The sequence below is a fragment of the Sapajus apella genome, unplaced genomic scaffold (genome assembly GCF_009761245.1).
Source record: "Sapajus apella isolate SASKATOON/1434 unplaced genomic scaffold, GSC_monkey_1.0 scaffold45, whole genome shotgun sequence".
Taxonomy (NCBI): Eukaryota; Metazoa; Chordata; class Mammalia; order Primates; family Cebidae; genus Sapajus; species Sapajus apella.
The window spans coordinates 12,905,673-12,929,403 of record NW_022436985.1 but is presented as its reverse complement, the minus strand read 5'-3'; the positions used below and the strand labels follow the sequence as shown (position 1 = coordinate 12,929,403).

Below are 23,731 nucleotides of genomic sequence, written 5' to 3'. Positions count from 1 at the left end.
TGGCACATTCCTATAGTCCCAGCCACATGGGAGGCTGAGGCCTGAGAACTGCCAGCACCCAGGAGGCGGATGCTGTAGTCAGCCAAGATCGCCCCGCTATACTCCAGTCTGGGCACAGAACCAGACTGGGTCTCAAACAAACAATGACAAAAGATTTCTGGTTCTGCAGAGGAAGAAAGTTAGGCAAGAGAAGTGGTAAGACATTCGACCCAAAAGGGCTGATTCTAGAATACATATGTGAAATTTGTAACAGATTTAAAAAAACAAAAACAGTAGTACTAAGGAACAAAAATGCCTTCTAGCAAATTCACTAGAAATAACAACAATTACTATATAATACCAACATAAAATCTGCTTAGCACTATTCAAGTACTTGGTGTCATTTAAGCCTTATAAAATCCTACAGAAGATGTTCTGTTAGTATCCTCATTTTACAGATAAGAAAATTAAGAGTTAGAGAAGTTAACTTAAAACAGGAGAAAATACAGACAGAATTTAAAACTACATCTGTTTGATTCCAAGCCAGGCTCTTAATCACTCAGTCCTACATTTTCCGCAAACTGTGCATGAACCCTATCACTGTAACTTTGCATAGTGTTCACCTTTAGAGAGAAATAGCAAAGTTTAACTTATTTTTAAAAGTCTTTTTTTTTTTTTTGAGATGGAGTTTTGCTCTTATTACCCAGGCTGGAGTGCAATGGCGCGGACTCAGCTCACCGCAACCTCCGCCTCCTGGGTTCAGGCAATTCTCCTGCCTCAGCCTCCTGAGTAGCTGGGATTACAAGCACGCGCCACCATGCCTAGTTAATTTTTTGTATTTTTAGTAGAGACGGGGTTTCACCATGTTGACCAGGATGGTCTCGATCTCTTGACCTCTTGATCCACCCGACTCGGCCTCCCAAAGTGCTGGGATTACAGGCGTGAGCCACAAAAGTCATTTTTAATATCCACCTAAATAGATTTCAGAAGATTTCCTGGCACCTCTTCAACCAAATATTTTTGTCACTCAGGGAAAACAAATTAATGGTGCTATCCAATGGCATTTATAAAGGCTCAATATATACTCGTTACTGAATGGTGCTATTCAATAAAAATGTTTTAAATATGACTAATAAATGTTGGAATGTTTACAAACGTTTTAAAAATGGAGGTTTTTGTTTCCTAAATATGTATAATATCGAAAATTAAGTCAGACTATTGACCATTATTAGTCCTCAATTAATTTGCTATAAATAACAATGTTGAAAAATTAACAATGAAGATGTAAATTGCATTATTTCATATGGTAAGTCAGTTAAGATTTCTTAACAATTAATATAAATGTTTAGGGAAACATTTATCTTATGCTCTTTCTGTTTTCTAAGAAGGACCATCAGATGAGAGTTTGAGAAGAAGAGAATGCCCAACTCAGTCCTGTCCCCTCCTTGTGGGCTCTGCCTGTCTCATGAGAATATGCATTCTCATCTGCTCTGGCTGTGGCTTGCAACTGTTCAGTTCTGCCAGTGACTGGGTAAGTAAACATGACTATTTCAGTGATGAATTCAGCAAGTCCTTTGTTGCACAGACCCAAGTCACATTCTCCAGTATTAATTCTATTGGTATTATGTAATAAGTAATAAAGCTACAACAAAATAATTCATCTGTCTGCCTTATGATTTCTCTCTCACTTGGTTCTAAGTTTGGGTGACCTCTCTTAAGCCAACAGATTAAAAAGTGATGGTAATTTGTAAGGGATTAAAAAAGGACACTATTACATTTACATGCTTCTCAAATATAAATTGGAAATAAGTACAAAAATAAGGGCGTTTCTTAAAGAAGATCTAATTGGTAAACATTACATTTTATAATATGCTACAAAATATAACAAGTAGTATAGTAATTAACAGTGGCAGCTATGAATTTTCTGACAAGTAAAATGCTACTCATTTTGAGTAAGTTTAAACCAAATTTTTTTTGTCAACTTTTGTTCTTGGAACTAAAGATTAATTCTTTTTAAGAATGCTGAATAAACATTATTCAGCTATTTTCAGACTTCACCATCATCTTTCAGTTTAAGCAAATCAGCAAGAGGGGAGACAACAGCAGCCTCCTTGTAGGACAGTAATGAAGACAACAGGAGGCATTTCAAGAACCAGCATGAGACGGGGCCCGGAACAAAGACTCTACGTGTCATTTCCCAGCCCATGTCCCTCAAAGGCAAAAATCATGCACTGAAATAACACTATTAAGCATACTTTAAAAACTAGGCTGTAGATAGCTGTCCATGTCTAACAGTATTACAGCTTGTTCACCATTTAGCTCTAATCAAGTAAAGTCTCAAATATCAACACTGCAATTCCTTTTTAGCAATCATGCTAAGAACTGGTTGGCTCTAGCGACATACTAAGCTATTCCACTCACCACAGGTACTTCTCACTAATGGAGAATGCTCAAGCACAAGTGGCCAAATGTTAAACAGATATAGCTATATATTTCTAAATTTAATGAAAATTGTATCTAAGGACAATTTTAGTTTATTAATTATTACATCCACTGAATAAGAATTATTTTTAAAATAATACATTTTTCAAATTGGTCACAATGGTACAGATACAACTTTCTATCTTTTCTTCAGAGTTACTGAACCTTTGTGATACTCAAATCACTGTGATATTCTAATTATAATATAGGTTTAAGGCATTGCATACATATGTGCTTTGAATCAACCAAATAAAAACTTTTGAGAAAATTTAATAATGAGACAATAACATAGGACACAAGATAACTAAGTCCAACATTATAAATGATAGAGAATAATTACTAAATTATCTCATATCTACTTCTTAAAACAACAAATATTCATAAGATTCTTTTAGTCTAGCAGACTGTGAAAGCCTAACTGATGAAATACATGGGATATATACATATATATGTAGGCTATTACTTAATAATTTATGTTAATAGCCAAGAACAATTCCACTAACTGCTCTAAACATTCTCATTACCTTGTAAACATTCCTAAGTCAGAGAGAAGGAAATTACCTCAAACTACTCAGTAGTCAACAGCACATCATGACATTAAAGTTAAACAAAAATAAGATTAAAAAACAAAACTTCTGGGTAACAAAAATTAACTTCCTACAATAAAAATTATTAACTTCCATGAATAGGGCTTAAAACAATAGTTTGTCATAGTTCTCTCTCCCATTTTTAAAAGAGCTATTTTAAACCTTTCCCCAGTTCTTCTCACATTCCTACTCTAGCATCTCCTCCCTCTATCATTCTCATAATCAACAGAAGTAAAAGTATGTTATTTAAAAGTGCTTCATGGCAGCAGCAATTAGTGGTGAAGAGTGGTAGGGCAACTACAAGCCTATGAAATTATTTGACTTTTTAAAATGATGTATTTGTGAACTTTTGATAAATATATAGACGTTATCATTATTATTATTATTTGTTTTTTGAGACAGAGTTTTGCTCTTGTCACCCAGGCTGGAGTGCAATGGCATGATCTTGGCTCACTGCAACCTCCATCTCCCGGGTTCAAGTGTTTCTCCTGCCTCAGCCTTCCAAGTAGCTGGGATTATAGTCACCTGCCAGCACATCCAGCTAATTTTTGTATTTTTAGTAGAGATGGAGTTCCACCATGTTGGCCAGGCTGGTCTCAAACTCCTGACCTCAGGTGATCTGCCTGCCTTGGCCTCCCAAAGTGCTAGGATTACAGGCATGAGCCACAGTGTCCAGCCTAAAGTTATTTTAAAGATACCCAACAAGATTGGTACATGTAATTCACAAAATATATTAAAACATTAACTCTATTTGGGTTCTCTATAGCCTATAACTATCCTCTTACACTAACTCTTAACCGCAAATTGTAATGACTTTTTAAAGCGTACAAAGGGTTTGGGTAAGTGTATCATTTGGTGTAATAAAACCATCACTTTAAAAGGTAACAGAAATAACACAATTGGTAATTTACAATCTATTCCTCTTCCAAAACCCAACCCCATTACAGGGACATTTTAGACAATGCTCACAGCTTGTCCTTTATCTGTTAAAAATTAAAGAAGTCCCACTAACAGTAGTTTATTCTGACCAGGTTTCCCATCAAATCACATTGCTTTACAGCAAATTGAAAAGATGAAATGATAACACCAAGCTTCTTAAAAGCTTACTCATCCTATCATTTTTTTCTATCTATGGCATACCAGTAACTTTCAGATTCTTGTAGTGCCAGCCAGTCCTGGAAGGTGTGTGTCTGGCAACCTGGACTTACCCTGTTAAACACTGGCAGCATCATATACAGTTTCTCTTCTTGTTCCTTCTGAGTCATGTGCCGGGGAGGATGGCACAACTCCGTGAAGAGCCGGCGGAGGTGCATCAGTCCCAAGGCGTTGTCTTGTGGGCTGCACTCCTCCTGCCTCGGCCGCCCCATGATCCTCTTCACCATGTTCATCTTGGCTGGTTGGTGAGACACACTTCTAATTCTGTAGAAAAATGTCAGTACATGAACAGTTGAAACATCATCATCGTGACTACGTCAAGCATGCATGTAAGAGCTTATAAGAAATTTACAAAACAAAATTATGTCTAAAATATATCATTCTATTTCTTTAAACAGAAAAGACAGAGAAGCAAAATTCTGATAAATTCCCCCTGAAGGACAAATTGTGAATCATAGTACTGGAAGTTCCTACTCACTTTGCCACAATTTGTGTAAAATGTAAAACATTAATCAGACAAGTAACAAATGTTTCCAATTAATTTCGTCACATCAAGTTCAAAAATAAAGAGGCCGGGCATAGTGGTGCACACCTGTAATCCCTGCACTTTTGGAGGCTGAGGCGGCTGAATGGCTTGAGCTCAGGAGTTCGAGACCAGCCTGGGCAATATGACAAAATCCCGTCTCTACTAAAAATACAAAAATTAGTCAGGTGTGGTAGTGTGTGCCTACGGTCCCAGCTACTCAGGAGGCAGAGGTGGGAGGATCACTTGAGCCTGAGAGGTTGAAGTTGCAGTGAGCCAAGATCATGCCACTGCATTCCGGCCTGGGCAACTGAGGCCCTGTCTTTAAATAAATAAAAAAAATAAAAACATAAAGGGATCACAAAACTTACTATTAACAGACTTCTTAATGGTTAAGGTAAAAATACTGAAAAAACAAACTTTACCCTAATCTTAACACATCTAACACAGCCAAAAACACCAAAACCTCACAAATTTTTCAATTTTAGTTATTTAATTTATAATTAATTTTTCCCTAGAAAATTCAAGTATACCTTGAGTACCTGAAGAATAGTGTATATTATAAATTAAAATATGCAAATGAAATATAATAATATTCTAATTTATCATATAAGTCATAAAAGGACAGTGAAAATGATCATGTAATGGTAGACTACTTTCTAAAATTATAATTTGGTAAATCACGTTAAATCATTTAGTAGACAATGATAAGCATTTTTAAAAGAAGTGAAATAGAATAGAAAAAAATAGAAGATATATGAAAATAACTTGTTTCATGAAGCTTATTTCAGATAAGTGAGGATGAATGTGTGCTGAATCATAATGCAAAATGTATCCCTTGCTAGAGCTGCAGTTAAAAAAATACACAAACTAATCATTGAGTTAAAGTATATACAGAATCAGTAACAGCAAGCTTTCAGAAAGCATCATTACCCCTTTTTAACCACTACTAACGATGCCAGCAATTAGCTAAGTCTAGACACAAAAACAGGATATCTTACAAAAGGAACCAGGAAGGCTGGGAGGACATTCTGGGTATGCAGAATTTGGATGAAAGACAATTTGCTTTCTAATCCATAGAAAAGCAGGCATCACCTGAGATTAATTTTTAATTTTGCTACAGAACCACATAAGCCAGTATGCCATTTAAGAAATGAAGGACTACAGCAAGGTTAGAGTTTTATTTACTAAACATTTGCCTATTGATTTTTAAGACTATAAGAACAAGAATTTCAAACACACTTGCCCTTGCGAATTTTGAGTGAATTCCATATTTGACTACAGGTATATGCTGAGGCACTGTAGCTAACAGGAGGATATGATGTGACTCATCACAAGTGAGGAGGAGACAGACAAATTCTGCCTAGAACTCTACCAATGGCTTGTTTGCACTGAATGACTACTGTGCAGAGAGCACTTGGCACTGTTTCAAGTGTCCAACTGCAGGAAACAGCATTAACACATAGGCACAGGGCTGGGAGAGCATATAATCTGCAAAATAACAAAAGTTAGTCCAGTTCAAAGATGTCCAATGTATCTTATTCTTGAAAAACATATCCTCCAAATGTAAATATCTCAACAAATATGTTCAAATAAACTACTATGTGCTGCAGTCCTAGAAATCCCTTGAGCAAAACTTAAATTTGAAATGAACTATAAACATTCTGTAAATTAACTAACACTTTAGATTATTTATAGTTCTGCTCCATGTCCTTACTCTGTAGCTAGAGTTCATAATCTAGAGATCGTGGATAGGACTTAGCAGATTCATGATCCTCCAACACTTCAAAAAATTTTTTCCTAACAGATTCGCAGCTTTCAGAGGGGTCTACATCATTTTTTAAAAGGTCAAGAATCATTCTCTGTTTTTACAATGAGTTTCAAAGAACTTACAGAACATCTCATCTGCTCCTGATTCAAACTTACAAAAATGGTGTGAAGAGAGAATTCTCTCTTTTTTCCCCCAGGTTTTATTGAGGTATAAATGAGAAATAAAAATTGCATACACTTTAGGTACAACAATGTTCTGATATACATACACACTGTGAAATAATCAGCACGATCAAATTAATTAATATATTAATCACCTGAAATAGTTATCATTCAAAAAAATCTGTGGTGAAATGATGTAATATCTACCTTCGTAGCAAATTATCAAGTACACAATACACAATCAATTATCAATAATGTCACATTGCTGTACATTAGATCTCCAGAACTTCCATCCTTTGAACAATATCTCCCCATTTTCCACTCTCCCCAGCCCCTGGCACCCACCATTCTACTCTACTTCTGAGTTTGACTACTTTATACTCCACATGTAAGTGATATACAGTATTTGTCTTTACATGACTGGTTTATTTCACATTTAGTATTTTCACATTAGTATAATCTTCTCAAGGCTCATCTATGTTGTTGCAAATGACAGAACTTCCTTCTTTTATAAGGCCGAATAATATTCCATTGTGTGTGCTACACATGCACACATACATATCTCATTTTCTTTATCCATTCATCTGTCAAGGGACATTGAGATTGTTTACATATCCTGGCTTTTGTGAATAGTGCTGTAACGAACATGAGAGTGCAGGCATCTCTTCAAGATACTGATTTCAATTCCTTTGGAAATATATCCAGAAGTGAGATTGCTGTATCATAAAGATAGTGCTATTTTAAAATTTCTTGAGGAACTTCTAAACTGTTTTCCAAGGTAGCTATACCAACTGATATTCCCACCAATGGTGTACATGAGTTGCTTTTTTTCCACATTCTGGGCAACAGTTATCTTTTGTCTTTCTGATAATAGCCAATCTAATAGGTATGAGGTGATATCTTATTATTGTGGTTTTGATCTGCATTTCCCTGATGTTAATTAATATTGAGCATCTTTTCACATGTCTATTGGCTATTTGTATATCTTTTCTGGAGAAACATCTATTTGTGGGGTGCTCTGCTCACTTTTTAATCAGGTTATTTGAGTTTTGCTATGAGTTGCATGAGTCCCTTACATAAATCATTACCTATATACCAGTATCATGAGGCTCCCCCACTGGTTTTACCTAGTAGTTTCAGGTATTATATTTAAGTCTTTAGTCAATTTTGAGTTAGTTGTTGCATATGGTGTAAGGTCTAATTTTATTCTTCTGCATGTGGATATCCAGTTTTCCCAACACTGCTTATTACAGAGACTATCTTTCACCATTCCACATTCTGAGCACCCTTGTTGAAGATCAGCTGACTGCAAATGCACAGATTTATATCTGATGTCTCTATTCCATTTCATTGGTCTACACAGCCATAGCAGTGTTGAAGAAAAAAAACCTGGAACTATCATATTTCCTGACATCAAAATATATTACAGAGCTACAATAATCTTCATATGAAGATTATTGTAGCTCTGTAATATATTTTGATGTCAGGAAATAATCTTCATACTATTAAGATTATTGTAGCTCTGTAATATATTTTGATGTCAGGAAATATGACAGTTCCAGGTTTATTTCTTCTTGTTCAAGACTGCTATGGCTATTTGGGTTCTTTTGTGGTTCCACATGGATTTTAAGATTTTTTTTTTCTATTTCTGTAAAGAACGCTATTGGAGGCTGGATGCAGTGGCTCACGCCTATAGTCCCAGCACTTTGGGAGGCCGAGGTAGGCAGATCACCTGAGGACAGGAGTTTAAGACCAGCTTGGCCAAAAGGGTGAAATCCCATCTCTACTAAAAATACAAAAAGTTAGCCGGACATGGTGGTACACACCAGTAGTCCCACCTACTTGGGAGGCTGGGGTAGGGGAATCACTTGAGCCTGGGAGGTGGAGGTTGCAGTGAGACGAGATGGTACCACTGCACTCCAGCCTGGGTGACAGAGCAAGACTCCATCTCAAAAAAAAAAAAAAAAAAAAAAAAAAAGGAATGCTATTGGAATTTTTTATAAGGATTATGCTTAATCTACAGATTACTTTGGGTGGTATGAACATTGTAACAACATTAACTCTACCAATTCATGAACACAAGAAATCTTTGCATTTATCAATGTCTTATTTAACGTCCATCATCAATGTTTTATTTTCAGTGTACAAGTCTTTCAATTCTTTCCATTGCTATTGCAAATGGGATTGCTTCCTGCCTTTAAAAGATGACCCCAAGATAAGAATTCACTCAAAGTATGACAGTGAAAAAGAACTTGGATGAGAATCCAGGCCTTCCAAGCCCAGTGAAGTAGCCTTCACCAGCCTTACTTATATTGATGTATCAATTTTAAATTATAAAATCCTTGGAAACTGTGACTCTAGTTAACATGTTTATTTATTTAGCATTAGGTAACAATCAGAATGTGAAAATAATATTTTTTGAGTTTTCTGAAATACATCAATTTTTTTTTCTTTTGAAACTGGGTCTTGCTCTAACACACAGGCTAGAGTGCAGTGGTGCAATCACAGTGCTCACTGCAGCCTTGAACTCCTGGGCTCAAGTGACTCTCCCACCTCAGCCTCCCTAGTAGCTGGGATGACAGGTGTGCACCACCATGCCTGTCTAATTTTTCCATTTTTTGTAGAGATGGGGTTTCATCATGTTTCCCAGGCTGGTCTCAGACTCCTGGGCTGAAGCAATCCACCTGTCTCGGCCTCCCAAAGTGCTGGGATTACAGGCATGAGCCACTGCACCTGGCCTCAACTTTCATTTTAAAAATACACACCATTATATTATGACAAATATTATCTCACTATATATAACCAAGCTATTCCAATATGGTTATTTAATATTTTATCGGAAACAAAAGGATACATACCAAACAGCCAAAAGTGACAAAGATTCTCTCCTTGACCAAACTCTAGTTAGGCTCTTTTGAACTCTCTTCTCAACTAGGCTTGGCTTTTGGCTTTCAGTGTTTGTCTCTGCATTGTCCAATTTTAGCAAGAAACCTGCTACCTCAGTTTAGCCGGAACCCCCATCCTACTAATCTGATCACCACTAGTATCTGATTGGGTGGCCATATCTCCCACTATCCTCCAGGTGATGGGTGTCTGATTACCCTGGCTTGCCTTCAACAAGTATCTTGTTAGGTCAGTTTAGCCAGAAGCCCTAACGTTTCCTCTTAGTAATCTTCTATCTAATAACTGCCTCCCACTCCAGCCCTAGTACCTAACCTATAACATGCCCACTTTTCCTCATTCTTTTCCAAGTAGAGTGCAATCTCTCCCTTTCATTGCAAAACCCCACTGGAATGATCCCTACACCTATCATGATGGTATTGAATAAAGTCTGACTTTTTGTTCTTTTACAAATGCCAGAGACCAGGCACAGTAGCTTACATCTGAATTCCATCTCTTCGAGAGGTCCAGGCGGGCAGATCCTTTAAGTCCAGGAGTTTGAGACCAGTTTGGGAAATACTGCAGAACCTCGACTCTATAAAAAATATAAAAACTGGCCAGGCATGGTGCTGCATGCCTGTAGTCCCAGCTACTAGGGAGGCTGAGGTGGGAGGATCGCTTGAGTCTGGGGACGTAAAGTCTGCAGTGAGCCGTAAGTCTGTCATTGTACTTCAGCCTAGGTTATAGAGTGAGACCCTATCTCAGAAACTAGTACCAGAATGAGTAATTTTTTAAACACATCAGTGGGTTTACTTTTACATCTCAATTACTCAGATAATCTCAATGATGGGGGAAAAATCAGATTCCTCCTTTGCTCCCAATATACCAATTAACACTTAAGTGTATCAGTCTTCTGAGCCATGGTGGGGCAGGAGAATAGGGTCTGGAGGCAGGGAATATAAAGCCAGCTGGTGCTGACTACCTAAAGCTGGATCAAAAGGAAAACACCTGGGTCTGGAACTTCCAGGAGCTAAACCAAAAGGAAATACTATAGCTCCCCAGGCCAGAGTAGCAAAGGATCAATGGCTATCCTCCTTAACCCTCCCCCTTCCACCATTCTTAGATGGAAGGGAAAAGTGCCCTGGATTGGCTGTGGACCAAGGTCAGGCCATCCCTTCATCTGCATAGGACACCAATTCACCTTAGCCTTTATTTAGCCACATACCAAACCCTTCATCCAGATAAGGGGTAGCTGATAGGGACCTCAAAAGGAATACTTAAAACCCAGAAAACTTTGTAACCAGACTCCTGAGCTGCTTTCTTGGGCCGACTCCCATCCTGTGGAGTGCTTTCTCCTTTTAATAAATCCCTGCTTTAGCTGCTTCATTCCTTCGTTACTTGTGCCTCATTGCTTGTGCGTTTTGTCCAGTTCTTTGTGAAAAATGCCAAGGACCTGGACATCTCACATTTAAGGCCTGCTTTCCGGTAACGATGGCTTTGTGTACATTTAAATATTTACATTTAAAATATAATTCAGATCAAGAAGTAACATGTCTAAAATACTCTTCAGCAGCAAACGAGTAGAGAGAATAGGCACTTATCAAACCTTTACAAACATACCCGTATAATAAATCAGGTAACTTCAGGTGAAAGGCTCTAAATACACTGGAATCTTGAGCTTCTTTCATCTATAAAATCCTCCCTCATCAACTTTTTGTAAAACTTAACAACATCATTTCTGTTATATGCCAAGCACACTAGTTACATTCAATAAATGTTATCTTTTCTTCCTTTACCTTGATCATGAAGCATTTAATTTTTTATATGCATGTTTTTAGTTATTTAAGCAAGCAAAGCAAAGGAAATACTATAAGCCCTTACAGTACTGTTTTAGAGACTTGCAAAATCACACAATAAAGTAAGGAAAATGTATTTCTCAGTTGGATGTAGAATAAGAGGTTTACAAAGCCATAGAGAAAAGATATGCGAAATAAGGAGGACAAACCACAGAAGAATGTTTTTGCTTAATTTTAATGTTGGTAGGGGTTTTCAAAATATTTATAAAGATTACTGTGTATCAGTAATCTTTACTGTGTATCAGTATTACAGTAAAGAACTGGCTAATACAAACCCTACTTGGTTCCATAAGAAAAAAAAAATGTTAGGACTGCCAGCAGGGGGTTATTTAAATAGCAATGAGATAATCACAGCAATAAACCCAGATAGTATTTCTTAATCTAATCTCTTATGTTAATAAGAGAAAACCACTTTAAACTTGCTCACCCAAAATCATTTAAACAGTTTTCTATTACTTAAATCATAGATGGATATAGATCAAGTAAATAGGCCAAAATTTTTAAATATATTTGTCTAGTAACTAGCTGTGTTTGAGTAGCTCTGCTGAAAGCTTAAAATAACTTTCCTAACTCCTGAATTATATAAGCAAAGAAAAAAACACATTAGCTACATTCAATTAATGTAAGCTCATATGGCTAAGTTAAATCTTAGTTTCATCAAAGAATCATAAGCAATTCCTGAGATTTTTCTTTTTCTTCTTAATCTTTCTGGAAAGCATTTTTCCTTACACTTTGAAAAGTAAAGGCAAACCTCTTATACTTTTGAAGAATAAAGGCAAACTCTGAGATGCCCCAACAAACTGGGTATATAAACCAGCAATCTAATATGTACAGTAAAAAACAAACAAATACAAGGTCTAGAGATAGTCTGGAATTAGAATTTAAAATTTATACTTTCTGAAGCAATGAGTTTTTTTGTCTTTCAAGGATAGTCATTATTGTATTTTAGCCCAGACCATGAGACATTACAAGATTAGCCCAGTCTATGGATCCATCATACTATATGTACACTGAGCTGCACAATTTCTCAGATTTCTTAAAACACTTTTTTGGTGTGCTTAATTCCTTTCATACAAAAAAAAAAAAAAAAAAAAAAGTTCCAAAGCCAAAAGCAACTCACCTCCATTTAAGAATATTTCACTTATATATAATTTACAACAGCAACTGTTGAAATCTCCGTGCTGCCTTTCTGGAACCCTTCCTACTACATCTCTCACTGCTATCCTGGGAGCAAGAATTGCAACCACTAACAGAAGCCCTAAAGGTAGATTAATCTTAACAGTTAAAAGGCTGTTAGGTTACTTGGTATGACTAATATAATTCAATTATATTATGGAATAAATAAACTTTTGAAGGCTGACCTGAGATCCCCAGCATTCCCTGAGTTTTTATACATATGATGTTAAAATTTTGTATAAAAGACTTGCAAAAGGATTCTTGTAACACAGTACTTCTATAAAATGTCACTGCATCATACTGAAAAGTTGTGTATTCTACATACTTTTGTAGAGAAGCGTATTTGCCATGTTTCCCAGGCTAGTCTCAAACTCCTGGCTCAAGTGATCTGCCTACCTCAGCCTCCCAAAGTGTGAGGATTACAGACGTGATTACATTATGCCTGGCTTTTAATTATTCCTAATTGATTTAAAAGATAACTGATTGTTTAAAAATAGCAATAACGTGTTTGATGATTATAGCTTATGAAAAAGTAAGATAAATGAGAGCAATATCACAAGGGAGAGGAGGGAGGAGCTCAGAATACTGTTACAAGATACCTGCAGTATACCTCAGTATAAAAAGTGTCATATGGAGGCAGATGAAGATAAGTAAAAGGTGAATGTTGGCATCTAGGGCAACCATGAAGTTTAATATGCTGCCAGGTGTGGTGGCTCACACCTGTAATCTCAACACTTTGGGAGGCGGAGGTGAGCGGATCACCTAAGGTCAGAAGTTCAAGACCAGCCTCGCCAACATGGTGAAACCCCATCTCTATTAAAAATACAAAAATTAAAAAAAAAAAAATACAAAAATTAGCCAGGCATGGTCGTGTGCACCTGTAATCCCTGCTACTCAGGGGGCTGAGACAAGAGAATCGCTTGAACCAGGGGGCAGAGGTTGCAGTGAGCCAAGATCATGTCACTGCATTCCAGTCCAGGCAAGAGCAAGGCTCCGTCTCAAAAAAAAAAAAAAAAAGTTTAATATGCTAAGATTGGAGATTTTAAAAAAAACATAAAAAATGCTCAGTTAAAACCCGAGAAGGCAAGAAAAAAGGGGAGGAAGGAACATAGAACAAATGCAACGAATAGAACACAGTTACAAACATGACAGATATTTATCCTACTAAATCAATAATCACTATAAATATGAGTGGTCTAAATGTACCAATTAAAGGACAAGGAATGGCACAGGAGATTAAAAAATCAAATCCCATAGACAATATAGTGTCTATATGAAAATAATTTTAAATATAAATATTCAGATAGGTTAAAAGTAAACAGATGGAGAGACATATACCATGCTAACTCTAAACAAAAGAAAGCTGGATTCTATTGATTAATGCTTAAAAGAAAACAAATTTTTTTTAAAAGCAAGATGGAATAGCCATATTAATTTTACACGATGTAGTCTTTCAAATAGGAAAAAATATCGAGGATAAAGAGAGGCATTATAGACCAACAAGGGGGTCAGTTCTCCAAGAAGACATAACAATCCTTAATGTGAATAAGTCTAAAAAGAATGTAAAAATATGTAGGGCAAAAACTGTGAACTGAAGGGAGAAAGCAATAAACGGATTAGAATTTGAGGCAGCACTCATACATTGACAGATCAAGCATGTAGGAAATCAATACATACATAGTTTACCTGAACAACACTATGATTAAACTAGATCTACAGTTGACATTTATAGGATACTTGATCCAACAACAGCAGAATACACATTCCTCTCAAGTTCATATGAAACCTTCACCAAGATAGACCACATTCTGTGCAATAAACACACCTTCACCTTCACAAATCTAAAAGAACAGAAATCATACAAAGTATTCTCCTAGGCCACAACGGAATTAAATGAGAAATTTGTAAATTAAACAACCACACTTCTAAATAACACATGGTCCAAAGAATTGTCAGGAGAAACTGAAACACATTTTGAACTAAATGAAAATACAACTTATCAACATGCATAAAATGCAGTAAAACCTGTTCTTTGAGTAAAAAAATTTCCTCAAAGCACTAAATGTATATATTACAAAAGAAGAAAAATCTAAGGATTAATAAACTACACCTCTACCTTAGGGAACTAGAAAAAAAAAAGTAGTTTAAGCTTAAAGAAATCAGAAAAGAAAAATCAAAATTAGGACAGAAATAATTGAAACTGAAAACAGGATAACAACAGAGAAAATCAATAAAACTAAATGCTTGCTCTTTGAAATGATCAGTAAACTTAGTTTAAATCTCACTAAATAACAAATGACTGGTGGTGTCCTGTTCTTTTTTTTGAGACAGGGTCTCAATTTGTAACCCATGCTGGAGAGCAGTGGCATGATCAGGGCTCAGTGTAGCCTCAACCTCCTGTGCTAAGGTAATCCTCCTGCCTCAGCCTCCCTAGTACCTGGGGGCTACAGGTATGCACCACCCTCCCTGGTTAATTTTTGTATATTTTGTAGAGATGGAGTTGCCCAGGCTGTTCTAGAACTCCTGGTCTCAAGAAATCCACCCACCAAGGCCCCATAAAATGCTGGGATTACAGGTGTGGGCCACCACCCTGGGCCTGATGTCTCATTCTTACGGCTCCTAAATTATCTTCTGAAAAAACAAAGCAGGTATTATACCACTTTTCTGATTTAAAACCTCTGTTGATTCCCCATTGTCTAAGAATAAATTAAAATACAATTTTCAACATCATTTACAATAAGCCACCTCTTTTACTCTAAATTCTGCCACACTGAAACTTATCTCCCAGGCTGTTAGGACCTTTGAGTCCTCTATGTATTACGTATATTGTTTTCTCTACCAAGGATGCCCCCTCCTCTGCTTTTCCAAGCAGCCTAAAACTCAGCTCTAAGGTCACCTTCTCAGAGAAGTCTTCCCCAAATCTCCAGGCAGAGTTTGTTGTTCAGCGTTTAGCCTACCACGAAACTTTAGTTATACAATCATGCATTGCTTAACGACAGGAATATACTCTGCAAAGTGCAATGTTGGGCGATTTCGTCCTTGTGCAAACATCAGAGTGTACATACACAATCCTAGATGGTATAGCCTATTGCTCCTAGGTATAAACCTGTGCAACATGTTGCTATACTGAATACTATAGGCAACTGTAACACAATGGTAAATATTTGTACATCTAAACACAGAAAATGGCCTGTAATCCCAACAGCTTGGGAGGCCGAGGCAGGCGGATCATGACGTCAGGAGTTTGAGACCAGCCTGGCCAGCATGGTGAAACCCCATCTCTACTAAAAATACAAAAATTAGCTGGGGATGGTGGCATGTGCCTGTAGCCCCAGCTACTCGGGAGGCTGAGGTAGAATAATCCCTTGAACCTGGAAGATGGAGGCTCCAGTGAGATGAGATTGTGCCACTGCACTCCAGCCTGGGCAACAGAGCAAGACTCTGTCTCAAACACTCAAACACACACACACACACACACACACACACACACACACACACACACACAGAGAGAGAGAGAGAGAGAGAGAGAGAGAGAGAGGCAGAGAGAGAGAGAGAGCAAGCATACAGTAAAAACACTGTAGAAAGGTTATGGTATACCTGCATAGGGCACTTGTTACGAATGAAGCTTGCAAAACTGCGGTTGCTGTGAGTGAGACAGTGGTTATGAATGTGAAGGCCTAGGACATCTGAATATATTGTTGACTTTATAAACACTGTACACTTAGATTACACTAAATTTATAACAAAATATTTTTCTTTCTTCAATAATAAACTTTGGCTTATTGAAACTTTTATAAACTTTCAAACTTTCAAATTGTTAAAAAGCCTTTGGACTCTTTTATAATACCACATCGCTTAAAACACAAACACACTGTACAGTGGTACAAAAATATTTTCTGTATATCACTATTCTGTAAGCATTCTTCTATTTTAATTTTCTTTTAACTTTTAGTACATTTTTGTTAAAAATGACACAAACACACACATTATCCAAGGTTTGCACAGGGCCAAGGCCATCAACATCAGCCTTCCTCCTCCACATCTTGTCTCACTGGCAGGTGTTCAGGCACAATAACGCATACGGGACTGTTATCTCCTATGATAACTGCGTACCTCCCGAAGGACCTGCCCAAAGCTGTCTTACAGTTAATTTTCTTTTATAAGTGAGAGTACACTCTAACATAAAGATCAAAAGTATAGTAACTACATAAACCAGTAACATAGTAATTTATTATCATGTATTACATGATACATGAGTTATGTATTATACATAATTGTGTGTGCTATACTTTCATACATCTGGCAGCACAGCAGGCTTGTTTATACCAGCATCACCACGAGCATGTGCTTTGTGCTACAGCATTACAACACTTGTGACAACACTAGGTGAAAGGAATTTTCCAGTTTCACGATAGTCTACCAGACCACCATCATATATACAGTCTGTTGTTGCCCAACATATCATTATGTACTGCATGACTGTAGTCGGTTACAGAATGTTCATCATTAAGAGAGACAGTATAGTATAATAGTTACACAAGCTTTGCAATTAACTGTATCGCTTATTAACTGTTTAACCTCCAGTCAGATACGTTCTCTGTGTAAGATTCCTCATCTGGAAAAATGAATAATTATCAGAACCTAACTCATAGTGTTATTTGTAGAAATTAGGTAATTTATTACATGGAAAGCACTTAGATTAGTATTTGGCACAAGTGCTCAGTAAAAGACAGCTATTAATACTGTTACTCTACTGTAATGTAAATTTACCAGCCAATGGTTATTTATCCCCCCAAAATTATATATTACAACATAAAAAAAGTTTAAAATTACAATTTAGGTATCCTAGTTGTCATCCTAAAGAAAGCTTTTACAGGACACCTTATACACTTCCTGATAGAAATTACATTAATCATTTGTTCTTAATTGAAAAGTTACCCACTTGCTTAAATAAAGACAATTTCATGCTGTTAAATTATCAATATCTTGCATCAAACTATAATTTCCTTGAAAGAAGGCTGTGCTCTCCAAATCCTTTAACATATAACTAGGTATCTGGTACATAGCAGAATTGAAGGAATATAGGTATGAGTGATTCCCATAACTTTAAGGAAAAGTACAAATTTCAAGGCTTTTCATCATCTAGCCCCCACAGGCCTGACCTTCTTCATGCCCCACTATTCTAGTTTAACCACACCAGTCTACTGTAGGCCTTCTTGCTCTGCCTGCACACTCCCTGGGCCCTCTCCTGGGGCTCTCCCACTCTGGCTCTTCTCCATCCAGCTGATTATGAATCATCCTTTAAATCTCAGCTCAACTGTTCCTCTTCTAAGAAGCTTTTACAGCTTTCCTTTGTTGTTGTTGTTTTTCTCATTCTGTTGCCCAGGCTGGAGTGCAGGTTACATGATCAGGGCTCACTGCAGCCTCCACCTCCTGGGCTCAAACCATCCTCCCACCTCAGACTCCCAGCTAATTGTTTCATTATTTTGTAGAGATGGGGTCTCACTATGTTGCCCAGGCTGGTCTGAAACTCCAGGCCACAAGTGATCCTCCCACCTCGGCTTCCCAAAGAGTTGGAATTACAGGTGTTAGCCACCATGCCTGGCTAAAAGCATTTCTGAATCTCCCAGTTTGATAGATGCCTCCCCTTCTTGGTTCCCAAAGCATATTGTGCACATCTTTATCATAGCATTTATCACATTGTGTAACTGTTGTTTTGATTGTCTTTTTCCAACACCAGACAATGTCAGATTATGGAAGGCAAAGGTCATACCTCATTCAAATTTTTTCCCAAATACCTAACATGGTACCTGACAAATAAGAAACAAACAAACAAAAAAATGATTGATAAATGAGTAAACGGTGCTGAATAAGAGTTTAGAAGATGATTTAGAGGAGGCTCAAGGATAAGTTAAGGTGATTTAAAATAGACCAAAGAAGGGCAAATTTTTTCTTCAAATTTCTTACCTGTTTATTTTAAAACAAGGAAACTTAGAAGACAACTGTGTTTTTTATGGTTTGTTTAGAATCAATTATGTAACTAAAGAAATGACCATTTTTGTTAAGATCACTGGGTACCCCATAACCTACTTTTAAAAACATGTTCAGTTAAAACTGGTATAAATTCAGAAAATAAGAACTATTTATGAGAGGGTAAGTGCAGAAGGAAAAAATTACTAACAGAGAGTTAGGTTTGGGTGGTAAACAGATGATGACAAAACAAAAGGCAATAAGCCAGAATCCTCCACTGGAAATTTATGCATCAACAACATACTGAAGACAAGGAACATCCCAAAAATGAGAACAGCTCACTGGTATCATAACAAATCATGACTGAATGGGGCTGGAATATACATTATGACCTGAAAGTGATGAAACAAAATGACAAATGCAAAAGACTGTGTAGAATTACATTGGTAAAACCTCCCAAATGAAAAATATATGAATAAAGTAATGACATCAGCAAAAATAATAATGGTAAGATAGATGTTGGCTTCTTCACAGATCAATTATACTATTGATTAATTAGAATAAGGAGTTTTATTTTGAGTTATTTTTATGTTTATTTTTCACAAAATGTCAAAATCTATATATCCAAATGAATTTGGCTCTTCCAATGAGTTATGTTGGAAAGCTATGTATACATAATGATGCTGACATGGTTAGAAATGCTTTAAAAAATTCCTCTCTTCAAATTGCCTTAACAGTATTTTATAAGCTACATCTAAAAATCAGTATCATCATATATCATGTGTTACCAAAATTGGAATTTCCCAGTATACTCATATGCTTTAGTTTCAAAACTTCCTCAAAATATCTTCTTCCTGTTACTAATATCAAATCCATTTAAAAGATTGAAAATTCACTGCTAATAATCAAAAGGCTGCACTGCAGACTCTGTAGTTGCATCCTCAACTGCAATAGCATTGCCAAAATTTAATTCCTTAAGTGTCTACTATAGATAAGGAACTAACGGAATGCCAACTCCAGTTTTCGCTCTGCCAATAATGTGGCTATATTCATTTTTCTAAAATTCCAAATAGATCAGAATACAACTTTCTTTAAAAGTGACAAAAATGGCTACAATAAGATAGAGACAAATCTTTGCAAGGTATAAAACGGCTGCTCAAAATCTGGTGTGTACCTAATTCTGAAGCTGTATCTTCTGCCCTAGCCCTCCCCTCATCCCATGCTCACAGCACATCACCGATCTGCTGTTCCCTGGACACGCTACGCAATTTCACACCCTTGATGATTCTCCCACATGGTCTTTATCTGAAATGTCAGGTTTTTCTACTGAATGGCAGCCTATCACAGGTAATTCATGATTGTACTTAACCTTAAAGCAATGTGAACACAGCTATATAGTAGTAACTTGATCACTGATTCAAAGAAATATTTATCAATTCACTCCCAACCCACTTGAATTTTTCTCTGCTCCAGCCATGACTAGCTCTACTCTCAGCAGCTTATATTCACTATGTTCTTGTCACCACAGCAACTGAAGACATTTGAAAAGCAAAACTTTAAAAATATTTAGAAGAAAAGTTGGAAAATACTTTACAATCTCAGGTTAAGGAAGAAATGTATTTTTTTTTTAAGAGATGGGGTTTCACCATGCTGGCCAGGATGGTCTTGATATCTTGACCTTGTGATCAGCCTGCCTCGGCCTCCCAAAGTGGTGGGATTACAGGCGTGAGCCACCGCACCTACCCAAAGCAGCAATGTCTTAAAACAAAATGAAACAAAACAAAAATTACACATGCACACACATACACACAAAAATCAACCTTATCAAAATTAACTTCTGTCCATCAAAATCAACAGAAAAATAAGTAAACATAAGCTAGAAATTGGGAGATAAATATTTGCAACATCTACAATGAACAAAAAAAGCGTTAGATCCAAAATATGTAAAGAATGCCTTCAAGTCAATGAGAAAAAAGCAAACAACCAATAGAAAAATGGACAAAAGACAAATAGGCATTTCAAAGAAGAGGAAACACGAATGGCCACAAAAATACGAAAAGCTGCACAACCTCATTAGTAATAAATGAAATGCAAATTAACATAACAACAAATTAACATTTGTGTTAGGCAGAATAATGGCCCCTGAAGACATCTCTACTACACCCTAATCTCTAGAACCTATATATTACATTATGTGGCCAAAAGGACTTTGCAAATGTGATTAAGTAAAGGGCCTTGCAATAGGGAGATTATTCTGTATTATTTGAGCAAATTTAAAACAATCAAAAAGAAGGAATCAGGAGAGAGAAGGAGATGTGACCAGGAAGCAGAATTAGAATAATATGGTCATGAGCCAGGAATGTGAGTAGCCACTGGAAGATGAAAAGGCAAGGCACAGATTCTCCCTTAAAGCCTCCAGAAAGAATGCAACTCTATGGACACCTTGATTTTAGCCCTGCAAGACCAGTTTTGGACTTCTGACCTCCAGAATTGTAAGATAATAAGTTCGTGGTGTTTCAAGACACTCAGGACATGGTGATCTGTTACAAGAGCAATAGGAAATCAATATACTATTGTATATCAAAAACCAAATGTGGCAATATCAAATTGGTAAAGATATGAACAAATGGGTTACAAATTTTAGTAAGACTGCTTATGGATTGGCGTTATCTAGTTGGAATTATCTAGTAAAACTGACCATATGCAGATCATACAAATCAGCAATTCCACTTAGGTATATACCCTAGAGAAACTCACATATATGCAGGAGGAGATGTATAAAATAATGTTTATAAGCAACATTGACTGAACTGCAAAAATCTGCAAATAATAAAACTGTCAATAAGGAAACTTTCTCTTTTTTTTGAGACAGAGTCTTGCTCTGTTACCCAGGATCTCGGATCACTGCAACCTCTACTTTCAGGGTTCAAGCAATTCTCATGCCTCACCTTCTTGAGTGGCTGGGATTACAGGCACACACCACCATGCCCAGCTAATTTTTTTTCTGTTTTTGTTTTGTTTTAAGTAGAGATGGGGTTTCGTCATGTTGGCCAAGCTAGTCTTGAATTCCTGACCTCTAGTGATCCACCCTCCTCGGCCTCCCAGAGTACTGGGTTCACAGGTATGACCCAACCTGGCCTGATAAGTGTTATTGAGTTTCTTCAATTGTTTGTCACATATACACTCAATTGATGTTTCAATTTAGCCTTGTTCAAGGTTTGTATTTAGTAGCCTCGTTCTAGATTTGTAATTTTTTACCATATATATGCATCAATTGCTAAATATTACATCTTAAACTTTTATTTTAATCTCTCTATTTCAATCTGTGTAATACTCTCTTCATTCACAGCCTGCATGGGAACATAAGAATGATTTGTGCTTATTATAGCAAATAACGTATTTCCCTGTGAATTATTTTCTTAAATCTAAAGAATAAGAAAAAAATACTACCCTTGCTTCATCTCAAATATACCATAAAGATAAACAAATAAAGCAATACATTTTTTCTGAAAGTACTTTGCAAGAAAGACAGCCATATCTTAGGCAAATACTCTTCCTTTCACCAAATCTTCTTCTCAACCTATCAAATTACATTTGTTTTATTTTGAGGGCTGAATTCAAATGACTTTGTTTTCTGGGAAACAATTTAGTTGGCCTCTAACTAGAATATGATCTTTACAATTAAAAAAAAATTGTTAAGTCAGATGTAGTGGCTCATGCCTGTAATCCTAACACTTTGAAAAGCCAAGGCAGGCTGATCGCTTGGACTTTGCAACTAGCCTGGGCAACATGGCAAGCTCCCATCTCTACTGAAAATACAAAAAAATAGGCAGGGTGGTGTACGTCTGCGGTCCCAGGCTTAGGTAAGAGGATCTCCTGAGCCGAGCTGGGGTGCGAAGGACGCAATGAGCTGAGACTGTACCACTCCAGCCGAGTGACAGAATGAGACCGTGAGACCAAGTCTCCAAAAAAAAAAAAAAATTGTTAAGATTTATCTATTTTTATTTTAATGTATATAAATTTGTACAGTAGTATTTGTACTCAAAGATAAGGACAGGAGAAACATTATCTCATACAATCTTCAAAATATTTCCATAGAAATGCTGCTTCAGAAATGAAAGGTGACTTTTCCTGTTAGTAAGTAGTATGAATGGAACTTGAATTCATGCCTTTTGACAGCTCTTTGCTCTCTGTACAAATGCCTGCTATGTCTGTGCCACCATCTCATATCTGCTCATCCCAAATTCATATGTAATCCTCATCACCTAGAAAAACAAGCACTGAGGATCCACATCAAGGCTCTCAGTCAACGGCCAATATTCTAGTTTGGTCCCATTTGAAGCTATTTCTCAACCCACCACAGGTATAATAAAAGCATGTTAGGATTTATGGAGGGTATCTCCAATAAGTGCACAGCTCCACCACTACACCTTGAAGACGAATCTAGTGTAAAGCCAGTAACCTGTTTCTTTATATCCAACTTTTAGCGATTGGCATAGTACCTGACACACTGAAGATGCTTAATGAATAGATGGATAAATGGATGGATAGAATGAGGCAGAGAATCTTCCTGTCAACACCTAACTTAACTTTTCCACAAACTGCTCTACTCAAATGATTTTAAATATGTATATATAATCTGCTCTTTATTCACTTTTTAGAGACATATAAATGAAAAAGAGTAAGAAACTTATGAAATTCTTAAAAAAACATACTTTAAAATAAAAGGTGATACTAGTATGGCTTATCAGGGACACAAAAATTACTTGTTAGTGGATTTATACCCTTTATTAATCAGAGTATTATTGTTTCCCTTATAACTTTCTTTTTTTGAGACAAAATGTCACTCTGTCACCCAGAATGGTGTGCATGGCACGATCAGAGCTCACTGAAGCCTCAACCTTCTAGGCTCAAGATAACCTCTCACCTCAGCTTCCCAAGTAGCTGGGACTACAGGTATGCACACGTGTCTTATTTTTTAAGTTTTTGTAGAGTTTGGGGGTCTCACTATGTTGTCCAGGCTGGTGTCAAACTCTGGGCTACAGCAATCCTCCCACCTTGGCCTCCCAAAGTGCTGGGATTATAGGCACGAGCCACCATGCCTGGCCTCCCTCATAATTTTTGCATTAGTCTACAAATGAAATATAAAAATGTATTTATATTCTTATGGCTGGGGGATAAATTCTCATTAA

At 36.7% G+C, this 23,731-nt stretch overlaps 1 protein-coding gene across 10 annotated transcripts in view; it reads right to left on the bottom strand.

Moving 5' to 3' along the window:
* WDFY3 (WD repeat and FYVE domain containing 3) overlaps positions 1-23,731 on the bottom strand; it is a 296,888-nt gene that overhangs the window by 187,545 nt on the left and 85,612 nt on the right. For all 10 annotated transcript variants that reach the window (XM_032239698.1, XM_032239700.1, XM_032239705.1 and 7 more), the window contains one exon: positions 4,256-4,466. In XM_032239698.1, the coding sequence (XP_032095589.1) occupies positions 4,256-4,435 (180 nt within the window). In that variant the 5' untranslated portion in view covers positions 4,436-4,466. The remainder of the gene's footprint in view (positions 1-4,255; positions 4,467-23,731) is intronic.